The sequence below is a fragment of the Fulvia fulva genome, chromosome 2 (assembly GCF_020509005.1).
Source record: "Fulvia fulva chromosome 2, complete sequence".
Classification (NCBI taxonomy): Eukaryota; Fungi; Ascomycota; class Dothideomycetes; order Mycosphaerellales; family Mycosphaerellaceae; genus Fulvia; species Fulvia fulva.
Window position 1 is genome coordinate 353,027 of NC_063013.1, and position 19,377 is coordinate 372,403.

General features: G+C 53.9%; 9 protein-coding genes across 9 annotated transcripts; 4 read left to right on the plus strand and 5 right to left on the minus strand.

The window, feature by feature from the left end:
* Nucleotides 1-1,477: 1,477 nt before the first annotated feature.
* On the plus strand, nt 1,478-2,641 carry CLAFUR5_02449 (uncharacterized protein; the record flags this gene model as incomplete). The annotated part of the gene is made up of 1 exon (XM_047901597.1): nt 1,478-2,641. One exon carries the CDS (start codon nt 1,478-1,480, stop codon nt 2,639-2,641), a length of 1,164 nt encoding a protein of 387 aa, XP_047758882.1.
* Nucleotides 2,642-4,005: 1,364 nt separating this feature from the next.
* Nucleotides 4,006-4,993, plus strand: CLAFUR5_02450 (PI-PLC X domain-containing protein 1; the record flags this gene model as incomplete). The annotated part of the gene is made up of 2 exons (XM_047901598.1): nt 4,006-4,600; nt 4,653-4,993. 2 exons carry the CDS (start codon nt 4,006-4,008, stop codon nt 4,991-4,993), a joined length of 936 nt encoding a protein of 311 aa, XP_047758073.1.
* A 269-nt stretch (nt 4,994-5,262) lies between these two features.
* CLAFUR5_02451 (uncharacterized protein) lies at nt 5,263-6,868 on the minus strand (the record flags this gene model as incomplete). The annotated part of the gene is made up of 3 exons (XM_047901599.1): nt 5,263-6,096; nt 6,169-6,296; nt 6,370-6,868. 3 exons carry the CDS (start codon nt 6,866-6,868, stop codon nt 5,263-5,265), a joined length of 1,461 nt encoding a protein of 486 aa, XP_047758089.1.
* A 1,439-nt stretch (nt 6,869-8,307) lies between these two features.
* On the plus strand, nt 8,308-10,137 carry CLAFUR5_02452 (Y+L amino acid transporter 2; the record flags this gene model as incomplete). Its single annotated transcript, XM_047901600.1, has 1 exon — nt 8,308-10,137. The coding sequence occupies one exon, from the start codon at nt 8,308-8,310 to the stop codon at nt 10,135-10,137; it is 1,830 nt and encodes a 609-aa protein (XP_047758071.1).
* A 915-nt stretch (nt 10,138-11,052) lies between these two features.
* Nucleotides 11,053-11,610, plus strand: CLAFUR5_02453 (uncharacterized protein; the record flags this gene model as incomplete). The annotated part of the gene is made up of 1 exon (XM_047901601.1): nt 11,053-11,610. One exon carries the CDS (start codon nt 11,053-11,055, stop codon nt 11,608-11,610), a length of 558 nt encoding a protein of 185 aa, XP_047758070.1.
* A 258-nt stretch (nt 11,611-11,868) lies between these two features.
* On the minus strand, nt 11,869-13,146 carry CLAFUR5_02454 (uncharacterized protein; the record flags this gene model as incomplete). The annotated part of the gene is made up of 1 exon (XM_047901602.1): nt 11,869-13,146. One exon carries the CDS (start codon nt 13,144-13,146, stop codon nt 11,869-11,871), a length of 1,278 nt encoding a protein of 425 aa, XP_047758069.1.
* Nucleotides 13,147-13,834: 688 nt separating this feature from the next.
* CLAFUR5_02455 (uncharacterized protein) lies at nt 13,835-14,816 on the minus strand (the record flags this gene model as incomplete). The annotated part of the gene is made up of 5 exons (XM_047901603.1): nt 13,835-13,854; nt 13,988-14,320; nt 14,354-14,521; nt 14,574-14,746; nt 14,800-14,816. The coding sequence occupies 5 exons, from the start codon at nt 14,814-14,816 to the stop codon at nt 13,835-13,837; spliced, it is 711 nt and encodes a 236-aa protein (XP_047758085.1).
* Nucleotides 14,817-16,285: 1,469 nt separating this feature from the next.
* Nucleotides 16,286-17,191, minus strand: CLAFUR5_02456 (uncharacterized protein; the record flags this gene model as incomplete). The annotated part of the gene is made up of 1 exon (XM_047901604.1): nt 16,286-17,191. The coding sequence occupies one exon, from the start codon at nt 17,189-17,191 to the stop codon at nt 16,286-16,288; it is 906 nt and encodes a 301-aa protein (XP_047758084.1).
* Nucleotides 17,192-18,009: 818 nt separating this feature from the next.
* On the minus strand, nt 18,010-19,014 carry CLAFUR5_02457 (Ribosome maturation protein SBDS; the record flags this gene model as incomplete). The annotated part of the gene is made up of 1 exon (XM_047901605.1): nt 18,010-19,014. The coding sequence occupies one exon, from the start codon at nt 19,012-19,014 to the stop codon at nt 18,010-18,012; it is 1,005 nt and encodes a 334-aa protein (XP_047758066.1).
* Nucleotides 19,015-19,377: the final 363 nt, after the last annotated feature.

The window sequence follows — 19,377 nt, forward strand, 5'->3', positions numbered from 1 at the left end:
AGAAATTCAAGTGTCCGCGTGGCGGATCAGATCCAGTTCGCCACAAGTGTTCGTATGCATGGTGGCAGGGTGTTCTCGGCCAAACGTTATGCCAGCCGTATCGTGGCTGTTAAGCCCAGGCCAGGGCCAGGTAGCTGTTAGGTTGCTGTCGCAATCGTTGGAAGGCATTCGCGAGCGTTGCAGAATCGATCTCGTCCGGGGGATTGGGTTGACGAGCCATTGCATTGGCAAAAGGAAGTCTCCTGGTAGACATTGTGACAGCGGCGTAGGCAGATCTGCTTCTTCATGCCACGAAAACGAGCCATCAAAGACTCAAGCACATGTCTCGGACAGGCTGATAATTTGCTGGGAAGTCAAGACATCGTCTGGCTGACCACGCGGCTCTTTGCTCGATTCTATGGCGCACGCGGATGGCGGCCGTTGAGACGACCATTCCAAAATCCGTCAAAGCAATCTTCGATTGCCAGTCTTTACTTTGTCTCCAGAGAGATGACGTGGCGTTGCAATGTTTACATGTTGGTTTACATGTTTGCAATGTTTACATGTTGTGATTTCTCGTTGAAAGCTCTTCCGTATTAGCATTGGTAAGAATCAGTCCGGCCACGAAACGCGTAGTAGAAGGGCCCCTTTTGCAGATATCAGCCATGTTACCAAGGCGGCAACTCCGAAGAGCAGTATAGTCTGGAAGCATTGATGAAGGAACGACGAGCAATGTTGTTGTTGATGGCGAAAGGAGGGAGAAACGCGTCAGGAGTTGAGATTCACTTGAGATGCGCAGGCCCCACACGTCTTGGAGTGGGCTAGCTCGGCTCATGGTCTGAGCTCTTCTAACTCCTTCCTTCTCAGCACAACTCCCATCAATCATCCATCAATGCCATCAACTCCCTTGCGCATCCTTACAATCGTGGCTGTACGCACAGTGCGGAAGCCTAACCAATCAACCGGTTTCTTTCACTGGGCCATATACATCGCTGACATGTAGCACAACAGGATGCATCAGTTCCTCAGCAGGTTTTTTGGTGAGGCAGTTGCTAATGTACACGGCTCAGCCTTGTTGTGGAGCTGTACAACGACACCTCCGCCCACGTAGTCAAGACGGCGATGGTAGCCCACTGTAACACAAATGGCAGTGACGGAATTGATACGAAATATATCAGCGTGCCGTCAATCTCGGAGCAAGGAGTCGCAGAGAACCAGCTGCAGTGACGATGCAAGCATTATGATCAGTTGGGGACAGGGGCGGCTCTGGCATCGCCATTGCAACCGACCCTCGAAGACTTCCTCGGGTAGTCACCATCATGTCATGACCAACAACCATATGCGCCTCACTTTCTACACAACAGCTAGAATCGAGTAGCAAGTATGAGTCGAGAATCTTAACGGTGATATTGTTTCCTCCTTGCAGGCCTGCTATATCAACATCGCTTTACCTCATGCTGCAGACCATCCACTGAAAGTCTGGAACTATCACTGAGCCATGGCACCACCATCCACAGTAATGGTCAGATTTGAAATCGTCAACATGTATCGGAATACGACCGCTCTTCTCGGCCGTCCAGTCGAGCTGGATACCTCAATGGACGCTCTGATACACAGTCTGGGACCCGTCCTCCGAAGCACCGCCGAAGTGCACAGGCAGGATCTTTTCGAACTGGATTCTTTGCCGAAAGGAAGGCGTGGTTTCTACGGTCGCTTCAATCTGAACTTCGACGAAGACCACATGCCAATCAGGAATACACTTGTCCACGAAGACCGATATGGGTTGTGCCGGTTCCAGGGTATCAAGGATTTGTTCACCACGGCAGAAATTGAGAAGGCTGAGGGCAGTGGGACGCCTCTTGTGGTGCCTCTATTACTGTCTCTCCGGGACATGCGTCTGAAGACGTCGTCAGATGGTAGTTACGAGATCGGTGCCGACTTTGGCTCGGCGCCGAAGCTACATGCTGTGATCGTTGAGAATGACTTGTCGCACCAGAGCTTGGAGGGAAAACTGAAGTTCACGTCAGCATACGAAGGACGATTCGCATACCGACGCCTGGATCCAGCAAGTGGAGAACATGCATTCGTCAGCATCCCCGGGGACAAAACAATGAATCAGGTCGAGAGTCTCGACTGGTACACCTGCCGTCAGGATCTTCTTGATTGGGTCGTCCAAATGGCACACGCTGGCGAGACCTCGAGGACCGGCGAGCCAATGATGACCTTCAACAGCTTCAAGCGCAGCCCGGCCATACAACCATGCCCTGAAGTCAAGACGCTGTATCTGATAGTCCGACTCGTGAACGAGATTGGTTCCATTGGTCTTGGCCATGTGCAGTTGCTACCAATGATACTGCTCAGGATCAAGGATGGCAAGTTGAGGTCGAAAAGGGTCAAGAACATTCTGATGGCAGTAATGGTACGCTATCCTATCGCAAGAGCCAGCGAAATCATGGCAGTCGAGACACGTTCGCAGTGGGAGATTCAACTTTGGGTTATGCCTCAAGTCGATCGTGAGCAGAGGAAGCTGCACCTGTATGAGAAGCAAGACGTGAAGGAGTTCTTGAATCCTGCCTGGTTCGGTGATGGAGGTGCGGCATGCTTGTATGTAGAAGCTCACCTGGTGCCTCGATTTTCCAGTGGGCGGATGAGAGGGGGTTGAGCTTGAGTAGCGTGAGAGACTGCCTGTAGCCACATTACTCGGGTAGCATTCTCCAACATGCATGTGTATGTGGCTGCTTTGACTGTGGTTTGTTTGTGTTGCCTGCCAGAACGTTGCTCGTCGCCAGAACGTCGTTCGGGGAGTGGTTCAGCCCGTTGTCGACATCATATCGGCTGGTGACGTTCGCGTTGACATGGCGCCAAAGTGGTAGGTTCTACCGATGAGAGATGATGAATACTGTATTCAAGGTGGCAGATCCTGGCTTCAGGCACCAAGGCCAACAATTCCTGAAACGCCTGGACATCATCATCTGTTTTACCACGAGTGTCATCGACAGCCTCTCATTCGAGGCTACATTGGCACATTACAGCTTCACGCTGACCTGATAGTACGTGGACATCGGCAGAAACCACGCCCAGCATCTACCGGTCGCAATATCAGCAACCAGCGAACGACTATGCGACCACAACGTTCAATCAGCCCGCAAAACGGCATACGCCTCGATATTTGCACATGATGGTCGGCGAATACTGCCTGAATGCTGTACAGTGAGGGTTCCGGGAGAGGGATGACCACTGTCCCATCAGAAGCACCCTCCTTGGATTACCCAAGCACATGCGAATGGCATCTGCTCGCCATGGCCTTGTCTTCTCATCACGACAACCCTGTTTCTTGAGGCACTGGACCTGTATACATACCCTCCTGTACGGCGATGTGACCAGGACGGGTCCCCCTCCACCCTCCAAGAGCTGCAATGCAGATCTGCATGTTTGCTGCCTCGGTCCAATGAATACGCAAGCCACCGCCACGAGCTCCATTGTGTCTCAATGCTTGATCTCTGACCGCATCAGCGTTGTTGACCTTGGACTGGTTATCCTCCTACTCACAAGATGCACCCGTGGTGCCTGATCATGTTCCGTGATCAGCCAGTCATCCAACACGGCAGCACAGTACAGCATCTGTCGGAGGGAGCGGATCACTTGCGATGCGAAGTAGAGACGCAATGTCCTTCGCCACAACTTACTCCGTCCATGTCGTGTCGTCAGTGGCAGACGACCTTATACCTCAGACTAGCGCGAATCTGCACCACTGGCCCGATGTCCTGATCTGTCACCTATAACACAAAGGTAGGAGTTACTGACATTCTTGGTACCACCCTGGAGACCTCTCACTACACAGCAATCTCACACTTCAATTCTCGTCCACCTACGACACCTTAGCCGGCATTGCCGCCCGCTGTGCACCTGGTGGCAAGTCGAAGTTGTGCTCAAAGCTGTCCATTCCAAAGACTGGTTCTGGTACAGAATCGAAGCTTAAGGCATATTTAGAACTACTCCTCCAAAAGGCGACCGCAAAGGGTCAACATGCGATTCTCCGACATCCTCTCGGCTGCTGGTTTGATAGTCGCAGCGCCTCTCGACTTCCAATTCTGCAACGGCAACGCCGACTTCTGCAGCAGAAAGTACTCCAACGTCTCTCTCATCGGCACGCACAACGCACCTTTCGTCGGAGACATTCGCAATGGCTTCGTCAACCAGGGCAAGACGGTCACTGAGCAGCTGGATGCCGGGATCCGCTTCCTCACTGGCCAGACGCATAAGCCAGTGAATATCTCTTTGGATCCGTTGGAGGCACTGTACATGTGCCACTCGAGCTGTGCTTTCTTCAACGCCGGCAAGTTGGTGGACTATCTGAGCACTGTCAAGGGATGGGTCGATGGACATCCTGATGAGGTTGTCACTCTGTTGCTCACCAATGGCGACAACGTGGACATTACTGTGTTCGAGCCTGCCTTCGAACAAAGCGGGATCAAAGATCTCGCTTTCGTTCCTTCCACAACGCCAGACAAGCTTCCAATGGATCAATGGCCGACATATGCGGAGATGATGACATCTGGAAAGAGGATTGTCGTCTTCTTAGACTACAAGGCCAACGAGACTGAAGTCCCGTACATTCTCGGTAAGAAACCTCCACCATCCCATGAGCCACAGCTTCCACTAACATAATTCAGACGAATTCACATACTACTTCGAAACCCCCTTCTCACAAACCGACCCAACATTCTCGCAATGCAAGCTCGACCGACCCAAGAATGGACAAGCAGACGGTAGAATGTACATCGTCAACCACGTGCTCAACAAAGACCTCTTGCCTGGCGATGGCGAGGTTGTCGTACCGGATCCTGACGCTGATTTCGCTGCCAATGCGGCGATAGGGCAAGGTAGTATTGGTGCACAGTCGGAGCTCTGTACGGAGCAGTGGGGAAGAGTGCCGAATGTTGTGCTTGTTGATCGGTTTGATCGTGGTGATGTGTTTACTGCGCAGAATATGATGAATGATGTTTCTGCTTGAGGGGAGTTGGCGTTTACATATTGAGTACTAATGGAGCACAGGGTGCAATGAATGCTTTCGGGAGTCGGTGGTGTCACATCATATCTCCAAATTGTGCTTCCACAAAATCATGTCTCACAGCACCCCTCAGAAGCTCAATTCAACAGTCCTCCCCACCATCTCCACCATCCTCATCCCCTTCACCCTCAAACCCATCCTGCCCAGCCCCCAAACTCCCTAACGTCTTATTCCCCACCCTCCCAAAATCCTCCAACGGCACAAGATGCGCCTCAACATACATACACCTCCCTCCTCCCCCTCTCCACCATCCCCACATCCAAAAACCTCTCAATACTCCCACCCTCAAACCTACACAACTTTCCCACCTTCCCTTCACCTCCACTAGAAACCTGTGGCAAGACCCACCATCTGATATCCCAATGCGCCCCGGACTTGAACAGCTCCGGCGCGGTGGAGGGGAGGTAATCCGAGAGGGCGGAAGTCATGGCGTTGAGCATTTTCTTGCCGTGAGAGGGGCCGGTGAGGGTCATGAGGAGGTTTGACGGTAGGGGGATGTGGGCGAGGTCTAGGGTTTGGAGGTGGTTGAGGAGGCGGATGGCGAGGTAGGTTGGGCTGGAGTCGTTGATGATGGTGGCTGGGGGGTTGTGGGTGGTGAAAGTCATACTTGGAAGAACCGGGACAGTCCCCGTCGTCATCGACTTCTCCATCTTCTTCGCCACACCGACCGAAGGGGACATCCGAGGATTTCGCATATCCCTAAGAACCTCCGTCCGCAGAACAGGATCCATAACCTCCAACTCCTCCTTGCCAGGCTCGCCGCCAGGCAGGACTGGAACTGCGAGGGAGCCTATCTTGACGCCGTTGATGACACGTTCCGGGGCCCAGAGGTAGGCTGGGCTGCGAAGAGGGTCGTGGCCGTGGCGGAGGTAGAGCCCTTCTACGAGGGCTTGGTGCGGTGAGGCATGGGGATCGGCGAGCTTGCGGCCGCCGAGACGGAGGTAGGTGTATTGGGACGGGCGGGAGAGGGTCATTGGGTGAGATTCGGATAGGAGGGCGACTTCGACTGCGATGGGGATTTCGAAGGGGGTGGGTGAGTTTTCGAGCTGTCTACGAGGGGGAGCACTTCATTTTAGTTCGAGATACTGCTCGACATCAGTGTTCGATCAGATACGTACCTCCACTTCATCCGCAGTAAACAAATCCCTAACCCTCTCAACCCGATACCTCCCCTCCCCATTCGGATTAGCATACAAATCCCTCTCATCATAAAACTCGATTGAAGCTTTCATATGTACGCCCTCGCCTAACAGTAAGACATCCAAAGTCAGCATACCTCTCAGACACGCAAAAATCCCTACTACCTTCAGTCTACTCACCCTCCCCCTTCAACTCCAACATGAACCCATGATTCCGTCTCCGCGTCGCTCTGCATTCATCCGCGCAGACTTCTCTAAGATCATCCACTCGCGCATCGAGCAGGACGGCAACTTCCTGTGTCTCCCAGGCTTGATTACGTTTCTTCATACCGGGAGACATGTAGTAGCTGAATTCGAGGATTGCGTAGTCGTGGGTGATGGTGCCGTTGATGTGGATGGGTTTTATGCTGCTGGGTCCGCTTTTGGGAGCTGCGGTGCGATCGTGTCCGTCGTGGTCAGAAGATCCGGCGGATAGAGTGTGTGATGAGGCAGGACTGGAGGGGCTCGGTGGTATGGCATGTGGCGTGTGGATGTCTTCCTGTGTAGAGGGGGTCTCTGTGGTGCTGTGAGTGGTATCAATACTTCGTGCCACGGAGTCTGTCTTGGGAAGCTCGGCTGCAGAGTCCTTCAAGCCAGAGCCAGAAAAGCATTTCATGACTGTGTCCTGTCCAAACATCATGTCGAGATTTCTGGCGGGAACTTGAGAGAAGTCGAGCGAAGCGGTGATGTAGATCTGTGAATGTTATGCATATTGACGACAAAGGAACATGTAATGTCTGAGAATGTGGTTAACAAACATCGCCATGCTGCATGGTCCCGGGATGGATGAGTTTGCGGTGTTGCTACCTCGCTCTGGAGAGTCGTTGCTCTCCCTTCGCGCTCCTGTCGCCGGCGAGCACAGAGTCACGACTTGTTCACGATCGAGGTGTCATCCTTGGGCTCAGCGATCTAGTCAGACGAAAATCGATAGAGTCATGCTGGTCTCATTCCCTTTCAAACGCGGACAAGTCCGCTTGAGCCTAGTGTTGAACATACCATTGACTTACTGATTCGTACTCAGCTCATTCAGAGTCGCCAGGCTGCGTCAATGGCACTCCCTCAGCAATCATAGTCCACTCAATGATCCTTTCCGCCAGTTCCGGTGGCATAACAGGCCTACCAAGCAGAAAGATGTCAGCCATACCCTCGAAGCACGTGGCGATGTCTCAGTCGATGATGCTCAAAGAGCCACGGGGCGCTCGCATGTCTTAAGCAAAAACGCCTTCCCTCCTGCAGTACATACCTCGCCCCAGTCAGCGCCAAACTCGTCAAATGCCGAATCTCATTCCTCGCCTTGGCATAAAAAGACCTCAATCCATCACCTCTCGCCCTGCGTCCAGCAGCCGTATCGCACCTCGCATAGTCGCTCCACAAGTATCGGTAGATCGTCGCAAAGGCCCAGTAATCCAGTCCGGGAACCGTTCGACCCCTCGTGATGCTGGGCTGGGTGAAGGGGCCAAGGGGAAGTGACGATTGCTAAAGAGCCGTGCGAGCCTGTTTGGACGACATGTCCTGGGGTTAAGTCAGCGTGTTGTGGTTCAGTGATGACATATCCAGGATGCACGCTGTCTTGACCCGATAGCAGGACAAAGCATGACGAGTCGAGACAACCACGAATGGTGGCATCGACCGAAGGCGAAGCGCGCTGCCGCACCTACTCTGTGGTATCATAGAAGCGTCCAACGCTGCGAACCAGCCCGCGGTGGTACAGACGTAATGGATGCGCCGAGTTGACGATGGTGGCGGATATGTCTTACTGCTGTGAGAGCATATTGCTGAGGTCAGAATGGTCGGCATGATGCTACATTGGCACATAGATGCAGGAAGTCGTTGTGTGAAGTGTCAAGTTGAAAGTCGTGGTGGATGGCATCTGATTGATTGAACCGCTGTTGCACATCGCTGTCGAACAAAAGCCGATCACGGCCGCTTACGGACAGCTCCAGCTTGGCAACATCCACTTCTTTGGAGAAGCATCGCGACTTCTCCTTTCACCACTACCATCTTGCCTGGACATACACACACTAGCGACAGACGATGGCAGAGCATACAACACAACCTGCATGTCTACAATAGCATAGCATGCCTCCCCCCGCCGCCCACAATGCCGCCCCAATGACCCAACTCCGCCCACCACGCGACTCCCTCGAACTCGCCAGCCTCGCCAGCTCCAACGCAGAAGGCCGCACCTCACAAGACTCCTCCGCATCTGGGGCCCCCTCCTCCCGACACCTCTCCTTCGACGATCCCGCGCCCTACTCGGGCTCTTCCACCAGACCAGCCCGCGGAGGCAGATCCTACTCCGTCAGCAGCGCATTCGACTTCAATAGCTCCTTGTTCCCGCTTTCAGCGTCGGCTCCTGGATACACCAGTCTTGGAACACCGAGCACGCCGAACTTCGATGGGGGAGCACAGAGTCTGGAGAGGAATAAGAGCTTGACGTATTTGAACGGCTTGTCACTGGTCGTGGGCTTGATTATTGGGAGTGGCATCTTTTCGTCGCCGGCTAGCGTCAATAGCAATGCGGGCTCGCCTGGTGCCGCGTTGATCGTTTGGGTCATATCGGGTCTTCTGGCTTGGACTGGCGCGGCAAGTTATGCGGAGCTGGGAGGGGCTATACCGCTTAATGGAGGTGCCCAGGTTTACTTGAGCAAGATTTTCGGGGAATGGGCGGGCTTCTTATTTACGTGGTGTGCGGTCACGGTGTTGAAGCCTGGATCGGCGGCGATTGTTGCCATTATCTTTGGGGAGTATCTCGTAAGAGCTATCATCGGGGCAGATGCGGCTGATGCGAGTCCGTGGATCAATAAAGGTGTGGCTTTGGTGGGATTGCTGTTCGTGACGGGCATCAATTGCATTTCGACCAAGCTTGGAACGAGGAGTGCCGATTTCTTCATGTTCTCCAAGTTTGCAGCACTCCTTGCAGTCACAATGGCGGGCATTATTGTCGCCATCACTGGCCTGGCATACAACAGGGAAGCACTGTCAGACCATTGGAAGACGACATCTTGGTTCGAAGGCACATCCGTGTCCTCGTCACAATGGGCAGTCGCATTGTATGCCGGACTCTGGGCCTACGATGGCTGGGATAACACAAACTACGTGGTCGGCGAAATGAAGAATCCCTCTCGCGACCTTCCCAAAGTCATCCACACAGCTCTCCCAGTCGTCATCATATCTTACATCCTGGCGAACCTGGCCTACATCTTCGTCCTCACACCCACCATCATCAACTCCTCCAACACGGTCGCAGTCGCCTTCGGCAGCACAGTCCTCGGACCCCTCGGCTCCCTCCTCCTCGCCTTGGCAGTGTCAGCATCCTGCTTCGGCGCCCTCAACGCCACAACCTTCACAGCCGGCCGTCTCGTCTACAGCGCCGGGAAAGAAAGCTACATCCCCGAACTCTTCGGCGTCATCGGCTTCTCGGACTCTTCCCAGCGAATGCGCCTCCCTCGCCGCGGTGCCCAAGCCAAGAAAATGACCAGCTTCTTCGCAGACGAGCAAGGTTTCTTCTACACACCCATCTACGCCATGGCCCTCAACGCAGTCCTCACAACAGTCTACATCGTCATCGGCGACTTCACAACGCTCACGACATTCTACGGCGTCGCGTCGTATCTCTTCTACTTCGCCGCCGTCGTCGGACTAATCGTACTGAGAGTGAAAGAGCCCGAGCTCGAGAGACCTTACAAATGCTGGATCGTTACGCCGGTTGTGTTTTGCTGTGTGAGTTTGTTTTTGCTGAGTAGAGCGGTGTTTGCGAAGCCGTTGCAAGCGTTGGTGGTGGTGGCGTTTATTGCGGTGGGCTTTCCGCTTTATCGGTGGAGGGTGGGTGGGAGGAGGAAGAGTGGGAGAAGGGCGGAGGAGGAGGAGGGATGGTGGAAGTTTTGGAGGAGGTGGGGGAGGGGGTAGAGGTAGGTAGATAGGAGCGTTATGATGTTTTGTTGTTTTATGGGTCCTTTGCAATTGTGAGAAGTGCCCCCCTCGAAGCATCTCGATCAGGAGCTGATGCAAGAGCAGCGACAATACTGACCACCAAGCCTGGACCGCCGCCATCGAGACAAAGCAGCGCGCGCAATCTCGACACATCGACACTCTCTGGATCAAGACATCGATCCTTGCCAACACTTCCAGCCCACGGCGACATCTTTTGCCGGTCCATACTGGATCTTTGCACGTAGCCTCGCCCTATCACAAGAGTTGGAACGTCACAGGTAACCACCACAGCTCCTATGGTCAACAGCTGAGGACAACCCATGCCGCAAGCTTGAGATGCCTTGAACAGTCGACAAACGATAACGACGGCCAGTGCGCGTTACGTTACTTCGCTCGGGTAGCTTGAGTGATGATTCAATGCCGTATGGCTCGCTGGTGTGGGTACCTGGAGTTGGTGGAGGTGAGACGTTGAGATGGCGTGTTGTCGTCAGGATGGCTCCTCAGTGGCGCAGGGGTCTTTGGCTCTGTACTGACCGACAACCCGGATCCAACAAACTCACTCATCTACACTCCACCCCGTCTCCTCGTCCCAGAACACTAACTTCGGCACCGGCTCATGCCGCATGTCGTCCATTCTCTTCAAGCTGGCTTTCTTCATTCAACCTCCCTCACCGGAGGTTCTGAGTGCGCATTCAACATTACCAATGACAATGGAAGATTTGCGTACGTTGTGAGGCATGGGTTGTTTCAGCAGTCCGATTGACGCAGCTTCTCAACGCATGCTTTCATGCTTACCACCGTTGTGGGCGCCTCTATACAAAAGCGGCGCATCGTCAGCGACCTTTACTCCTTCACGATCTCAAATCCACCGGACCTCGACAGTACGACATCATGGGCTCAGAACTCGGCGCACCCGGCAAAGAGCCACCAGCTTACGGCGAAGTATCAAGAGGAGCTCTTGCTCGGCTACCAGGAAGTGGAGCTCAAATTGGCCCTATCGCATCAGCCCTTCTCACCATGCGCTTATCTTCCGACGATCCAAAAGTCGCCTCAGCCAAGCTCACCACCTTCGTCCACATCAACAACACCACCCCCTTCGAAACCCTCCAACGCCAAGTCCGCCAACGTTACCTCGAAAGCACCTGGAACTCGACCCGCCACTCTTTCACATGGGAGTTATGGTTCATGTACAGCAATGAAACAAGCACGTTCGTAGACGAAGAGTCATGGCCGACTGCCCAGCTTGAGCTTCTGGCACATTCGTATCAAGCGGATCAAGGGGCCGGGCTGCTGGTGGCGACTTATACTAAGACAAAGTGGAATCCTCGGGGCGCGCCGAGGAATACGGAGCGTTTGAGGGTGTTGATCGAGAGTTTTGGGAAGAGTGAAGGGAGGTTGGGTAGGGGAGGACGACATGTGCCACCGCCGATCTTGGGGTGTTGTGATTAATGATGGATCATGTTCTGAAAGGACTGGTACGTACGTCTGGCCTTGCTGTTTAAGCAGTTTCCGTCAGACATGCAAGACGACGAGCAGCGTGATGATTTCACCTAGTCCAGCAGTGCACTACCTCTACAATTTTACAGCAACCATGGTATGTCAACGGGCGCTGTGCGCTCTTCGCGGCACACTGTTCCTTGGTATTAGGCCGCGCGTCGTCCAGCTCCTGCTTCTCATCTACATCATCTCCACCGTCTCCACAAAATCTCATGTACTCCCAGAAGGGTCGCCTCCGTCTGCCACAGAAGTATCGACAACGGCACCGCCGCTACTTGCTGGCGTCGGTACAAAATGTGCCTCCACGTACAGTCTGTATGCACCATTCTTCGCCAAGGCAGGGTTGATGTACTCGTTCCAGTCCTGCGCATCATCACACAGAAACAGCTTACGAGCCACGCGAGACATCTGTGGCATGACCCAGATCTTGATGGTCCACCTTTTCACTGCTTCAGGTGTCAGAATTTTGACCATACTGTCGTTTGCATCTGCGGGTGGGTATGAGGTAGCATTCGCATTCATCGTGTTCAGGATAGCTCCTCTGACTCTATCAGTCGTGCCAGCCTTCAGCTTTCCCGTTCCGATGAAAATGTTGCGAGGAAGGAAGATGTTGCCGAATCCAAGAGTGTGGAGATGATTGACGACACGAACAGCCAAGTGGACTTTGCGAGCTCGCGGCTCTCGAGGAATGTTGATGTTGCGAACGAAGCTGTTGTATGTCATCATTGGCTGCCCCATACTGTTCGTTTCACCCTTATGGGCCACGTTGCCGATCAAAGAGAACTCCTCGAACGGTTCGCTTGGAATGTTATCGTTTACCCCTGTGTGGGGCCCTGCGTCCTCCATGTCCATGGTCATGACATGATTGGCTGTTGGGTTTACTCTGGTATCCCACAGTGCTGCCTCATCTATGCCTCCACTACGGTTATAAGGGTGGGGCACAAGGGCGTTACTCAGCCATGAGTATCTGATCAGCAGCACAAACAATTTTGGCCTCTTGCCGAACGTATCGTCGAATAGCTGCGGGCCATCAATCTGTGGTTGCAATTGCATGCGTCGATACTGCAGCACTAGGTGTAGGATGGGACAGGAGCCATGGGCATGAGCTTGGTCAAGCTCATCGGAATAGAACAGATCTCTGACTGTCTGGAACCGACATGGTCCGTATCTGTCCTCGTGGACGAACGCATTTCTGATCGGCTCTCCCTTGAAGTTCAAGCAAGCTTGCATGTAGAAGCCTTTTCTATCCAAGCCTTTTCCATCCTGACCCATAGCAAGACCCTTCAGCTCATCAAATTTCAAATCCTCCGTCCAGTGTTGAAAGAAAGACTCCGGAATGAGGAGGAGTTGTTCAATAGGATAATGGAGAGGAATTGGCTGATCAGGGTTCTGCACCTCCTGTAGAGTGTTGTTGCCTATGTCTTCCGTATCTATCTTCAAGATGGTATCGGACTGCGTGTCAGCGACTCGTGCTGTCCGTCCTGACATCTTCGGTGATTGTGATTGTTTGTTGGAAGCGTAGATGGTGCTCTGGGGTCACGTATAGACGACCTCCTGACTAGCAAACCGATTGAGACATCTATTGCTTGCTGGGCAATGTAGATGGTTTCGTGGTGTGATAGAGGTCTCTACCTTGCTCTTTGGTTTGCTAACCAGTAAGCTCGCTGCGGTCGTCTCATGGCTCTTGGCGCCCAGCCTCTCGCGGTCATGAGTCTAGAGTTCCTCGATGCTCCTATCCCAATCACCCCACAAGTGGCCGTAGAAGTATGGTGCGACTTCGGCGCTGAGAGTGATGGAGAGTCTGAAGCGAAGGACAGCACACATACTGCGTAAGTCGATCTCGAGAATTTGGAGTGGTCCAGCACGAAAGGTTCGTTGGGGGCGTGTGAAAACTGGCTCACACACTTCGTCGCAGTGCTCAGACTTACGAGACAATTATTTCAGATCGAGCGGGGCACCGACGTGCCAACGAGGGATCGGGTTGAGAGGTCTATGTGTGGCCCGCTGGACGATCTTCGCAGGGCCTTGGGAATGCTGACTGTGCTTAAGCGTACGGACTGGATGCGAGAAAACAGGCAGGGTACCGTTTTTCTTTTGATTATCTTGGCTATCTGATCCGAAGGACAGGAACAGAGCTTGGTGATGCTTGGAATATTACAAGCCCGACACGTATCCTTCATGACTTTCCATCCGGATCTTTATGGCATGGTCAGCGAGACCTGGCCCCCATCGCTTGAACGAAGTGTGAGTGTATCCCCTGAACGCATGTCTTGCACCAGAGTCAGAGCGGCTCGCACGACCGACAATCGCGCCTCCTCCACGTCCTCACCTCCCACAGCTCGAGGAGCGGCTGACTGCCCGGCTCCCGCCACATTGGCACCCGTAATGGCGGGTGGCATGGTAGTATCTGCAGTCGATGCGGCGGGAGCGAGGTTTGGTGCAGCTCTCAGTTCCTGAGCCGGCCGCTCTCCTGGCTGTCCATATCCTGGTGGTGTGCCGCCCATAGCTCTGAAAAGGTTCTTGCGCTTCGCTGACTGCTTCCTTCCACCGCCAGGCGCTCCACGACGCGCACGAGGAGCTGCGGGAGCCACAACCTGGGCGTCCCACTTGGAGAGCTGTCGACCGCCTAGCTTCTTCGCCCAGTATCCTTTGACGGGATGATCTTGCAAGTCCTCCAAGACTTACAGGAAGAGACTGTAGAGGGTCGTGATGGAGTAGAGATCGTCTCCGCTTGTGCTTCCCGGGACTCGAACTTTCGACAGAATACGTCGAGTCTTGACCGCCCACCTCTTCAGCTGCTGCTCCTCCATTGTGCCTTCATCGACGTCTGGATCTTCGCCCATCTTCTTGATTAGGATGGCAGCTTGCGGGATTACGACCGCGCCAAGCGCGGCGGCTGGGAGTCAGGACGCTACCGAGATTTGCGTAGCGGAGATTGTTTTGCCATTCCTCGTTCTTGAGCTGAGTCAAAACGCCGATCACGACCTTCTCTTGCAGGAGAGCTTCGACGTCATCTGCGGGCACAGTGTTTGCGAAGTCCCGCAAGTATATGTCGAGACCTGGAATGTCATCTGACAGCTTCTGTATCCTGGGTACAGTCAGCAAGCCTGTCAAAACAGTGCATGTAGATGGAGTTTGTACTGTCGTGCGGACGGCATTTTGGTCTACCGAGTGGGCGGGCAATGAGATGTGCGTCGACGGTGAGCGAAGACTGCGATGCTGGCGGCAGTCTTTGCTGGTCTTTTCGATCAAAGTGCGAAAATGTTTGTGGCCCGGAAGGCAGGAGTCATCGCCATCACCCGCGAGATGCCCCACCAAGACCTTGCAGTTCACGAGGGCAAAATGCACCTAGGAGCATCTCTGGATACGGAACTGTTGGTACTTACAGCGGCACGCAATGCTGCGCTACAAACGTGCAGTTGAACGATGTGGAAGCAATATTTGCTTCCAACCCCTAGTTCCCAGCGTTCACATGTGAACCCGTCCCGCCTCAACAGACAGTGAACACGTATCCAAGACACAGTGCCCGAACAAAGCAGCCATGAGAGCCCTCAAACTTCTAACGTACATGACGCTACCAGCCCCAGTCATCCTACAGATGGTCGTGCGAGCATGATTCCATGTTGGCGTTAAGGGCGTTGGACTATGTCCGGCGAATGGATAGCACACAAAATATGTAAGTCGATCTCGACAAGTTTGATGTCTAGGACGACCACCGGCTTGGGGACCGCTAGTAGGTGACAATGCCGCATAGTCGCTGAGATGTTTCGTTGCAGTGCTCAGACGAGCGAGACAGAGATGTGCCAATGAGGGACCAGATCGGAAGAGCGATGTGTGGCCTGGTTGACGACCGTAATAGGGCTTTAGAGAGACTGTATTGTGCTTAGAGGCATGTACTGGAGTTGAGGATGGCGAGGAAGGGACATTTCATGTCGGTCTTGGCTACCTGATCCAGGGGGAAATACAGGTCTTTGTGATCATTGGACTCTCACAGACCTGCCAAATCTTCATGTTGACCTCAGGCCACGATTGTCTATGCTGATGCCTCTCTCCTCGTCCACTAAGTTGCTGCTGGGATGAAGAGCAGCTCCAGACTAGTCTTGCCTCTCGACGATCAGTATCATAGTCTACACTCAGCTGACTTACCACAAGTACTGTCCTTTGGTCTGACAGTGGCGTGCGTATGAACCTCAATCGACTAGGCTTCTCGCATAAGTGCGACAAGCCTTCTAATCTGCCCGGAGCATTAGCAATCTCAAGCACTTGCCTATGTGTAACAACAAAGAAAGGGGCGAGACAGAACCGTCTCTCCCGAAGACAAGAGGCAGGGGCAACGCTTTCCTCCCAGCTAGTCAGGCTGTGGGGTTGAGCGGTCATGGATGTAGAGCGTGCAGATCACACGTCGACATGATGGGCATCGGGCAAGCACGAAAGGGGGTGGCAGTCTCATGAGGGACGTCGCGCGCAGGAGCGACCCCTCAGCTGCGAAGTCGAGCAGGAGGTTGTCCAGGCGATCGATGAAGCCTTGCAAGTCCTGCGTCGCAGTCTTGATCATGCAGACAGTGTGCGCGTGGCAGGCTCCTGACACGGACCCGGTTAGCTCGAGGCTCCAGAGCTCGTGTCGGATCTATCGAGCCTGACGACGCTGTCGTCTGGGCGGAGCGGGTATTTTGTGAGGAGGTAGCTGCTCGGCAGTCACAGGCTGCTTCGTGCGGCGTGCGCTTCTTGTCGCTCGCATGTATGCAGATCGAGAGACTGGAATAATCTCAGGTGCTTGAGATGGAACATCTGCTTCGACAACGTATCGCTCGTTTGGGCGAGACGTGGAACGTGTACAAGCTGTCACGATGGTCGTGGCTCCCGGAGCGGCAAGCTTGTAGCTTGTGCCAAACGACCGCAAGTCGGTCCTACCCAAGATGAGATGTACGGCCAGCTGCGGACTGACGAATGCTCGGACGAAGAGTGAGATACCAGCTACCATGATATTGAGTAGCACGGTAGCTTCGAGTCTGAGATGTCGTCCGTCTACCGTTTGCAAGGACTCGGGCTCTGCAGCGGGCTCTACTTCGTACCCAAGCTGATCGACGATGTGCTGACTGACGATGCTGAAGTCGTAGCTGCTACTCAGGACTGCTTGAGTGACTTTGTAGTTGTGGTAGCCATTGTCCTTTGTGATGTACACTTTTGTGCGAAATCGTAGGCCTGTCAAGGGTGGCTCTCGGAGAGCAAGGACAGCGGAGCGATTACCGTGGACACTGTATGGTATCCTTGTAGAAGCAGGTTGTACTCTTGATGCCTCGAGGGCATCCTTCAAGAGACTGCTCGTTCCCTGCTGTGATCTCTCTAGAGCGGCTGTACATGCAGCCTCGAAGTCGGCATCGGATTCCTCGAGTAGCTCGAAGCTGCTGTCGCTCAATGGTAGCTCCACTGGGTGTGTCGCGGAGGCAAGGCGAGCCTCCCTGTGAGGGTCCGTGTGTACGAGTATGCTAAGTGGCGTGGTGCTGTTGCGGACGTCCATCTTGAGAGCCAGCATGCTATCAGTGCCGATCGTGAGGTTGACCCAGTCAGGGGGATTTCCGTCGACGTAAGCTTCAACGGGTCGTCGAACGCCGGCAACCCAGAGCCCGAGTATTGCTATGTGCGTGTGCCAGACGCAATGGTTGCCGAAGGTGTAAGATGGAACTGGTTCTGAAAGTAGCTCGATGTCTACGCCTAGCTCCTCCGCAAGTGGACGAGCGATGATGTCGACATCACACCCAGTGTCGTACTCGACACGATTCAGCTGGTATTTTATTGGGTCCGACCAGGACGGTCCCGTAGGCCGCCACCATGGTCGAGAAAGTGTGGTGTTTTGTGGTTGTTGGAAACACAGGGCCTGTGTTATGGCGTACAGATCGTTTGAAGTCCAGCAGGTGTCCGCTAGAATGATGGGGGATAGAAGCTCGGCCGGTTGGATGCTGGACGTTGCACTTGGGCAAGTCGCAAGTGGGAATGGCGGACGGTGTGCAGAGATGTTCGCTGCCGTGGCTCAAGTTGCTTTCACAAATATTCGGCTGTCGCCGGCATCCGTGTCAATCTGCGGCAACGCAACGCACCGTGCTCGTTCGCAACGTCAAGTTCTTCAGACTCTGCGAGTGTCGTTCGGTGGCCGCAGGCCGTTCCTCAGCTAGTGCTGTTGCCACCGCCACAAGAGATATGTTAGACAGCCCAAGCAGTAGATTAGAGCGCCTGGTCTTTGGAGAAAACCGTGTCTATGAAGTTGTGAGCATCCAGTACCGTAACTCATCAGTTTCATACTTTTGGCTAATGCTCGCTCGAACGCTGGAAAACAAATCGTAGTCGACTCCCGATCTAATCCTCGTGCGTGACAGTCGTATCGAGCACTTCCGCCCGTACCTTGCCTTTCGTATGCGTGCTGATGAACTCACTAAGCGTCTTGAAGCTTCCCGGCTCGACAAACCCAACACACTCCCACTCCTCACCCACCACGTCCTGATTCTCCACCTGCTCGACAAAACTCAAGATCTTGTCCTTGACAGTGCCCGTGCTTGCCTCTTCTCCTTCAGCCTTCGGCGCAGACTTGACACTCTGCTTCAATATACTCGTGGGACTCGTAATCCTCAACCTCATCCTCGCCCTCGCCACGGGTATAGGCTGATGCGCAATCAGTGCTTTGATTGCATCCAGTGCCTGGGACTTCGCATTCTTATTCGTCGTCACGCCCGTCCACTTGGGCTTCACCGCCAGCTTCTCCAGATTCTCTTCCAGCCCAGTGCTTCCCTCACCATTTGTCTTCGCCGGTGTACTGGTCCCTGACTCATTCGTCCTCGCCGAACTCTGCTCTCTGCTTTTACTCCTGTCGCTCCCCTCGGCAGTCTCCTTCGATCCTTTCCCGGCACCTCGTCCCGCGTGTCCACCCTGACTACTCAGCTGATCCAACGCCTTCTCAATTATCCCCGGCGTGTACACTCTCTTGCTCTTCGGATCCACAAGTCTTCCTGTCACAATCTCAATCACCTCCCGGTGCACCCGTTCCAACTCCTGGCTCCGCTCCTTCTCGCCTACTTGAATCTCCCCCTTCTTCAGAATCTCCAACACGATCTCATCGCGCGTCATTCCCGGGAATGATTTCTTGAGGTCTTCATTTGGTGCGACTTGGCCCTTCGAGACGTCGAGGAATACGTTGGGGATTTGGAGGACGTTGTCGAGATCGGTCTCGTTGCCGGCGCGGAAGGAGGTGACGGTATTCTTGTAGCAGGCGATTTCGTAGCGCTTTTTGCCTTTTTTCATGCGCACGAGGGAGACGTTGGTGAGTTTTATTTGGTTGGAGGGTTGGTTTATCTGGGCGGAGGGCATGATGGCGGTGTTGGAATGGTTGTGGTATGGTCGTGTGTATGGTGTGTAGGGGCGTTGTTAAAAACATGAAAATAAGATAACTATATCTTCTGCTTTGAAATTGAGGACTCATCGTCAGTCATGCTCGAGCGCTGCCTCCAGATCGGAGTTTCTTTAGCCGCTCCACCCCCACGTCTGAAACAAGGGTAGCTTCCTTGGGACCTGCATGCGTCACCGATAGCGTTGCACAGCAACCTGCCAACTATGCAAGTCGTCCTTCCTGCTGCCTCCATCTCTCTTACATCCACCTCACCACTACATTCCCCCTATACCATCAGTGGTGTGTCCATCATTGAAACAGACCATCTCCATCGCAGCGCAATC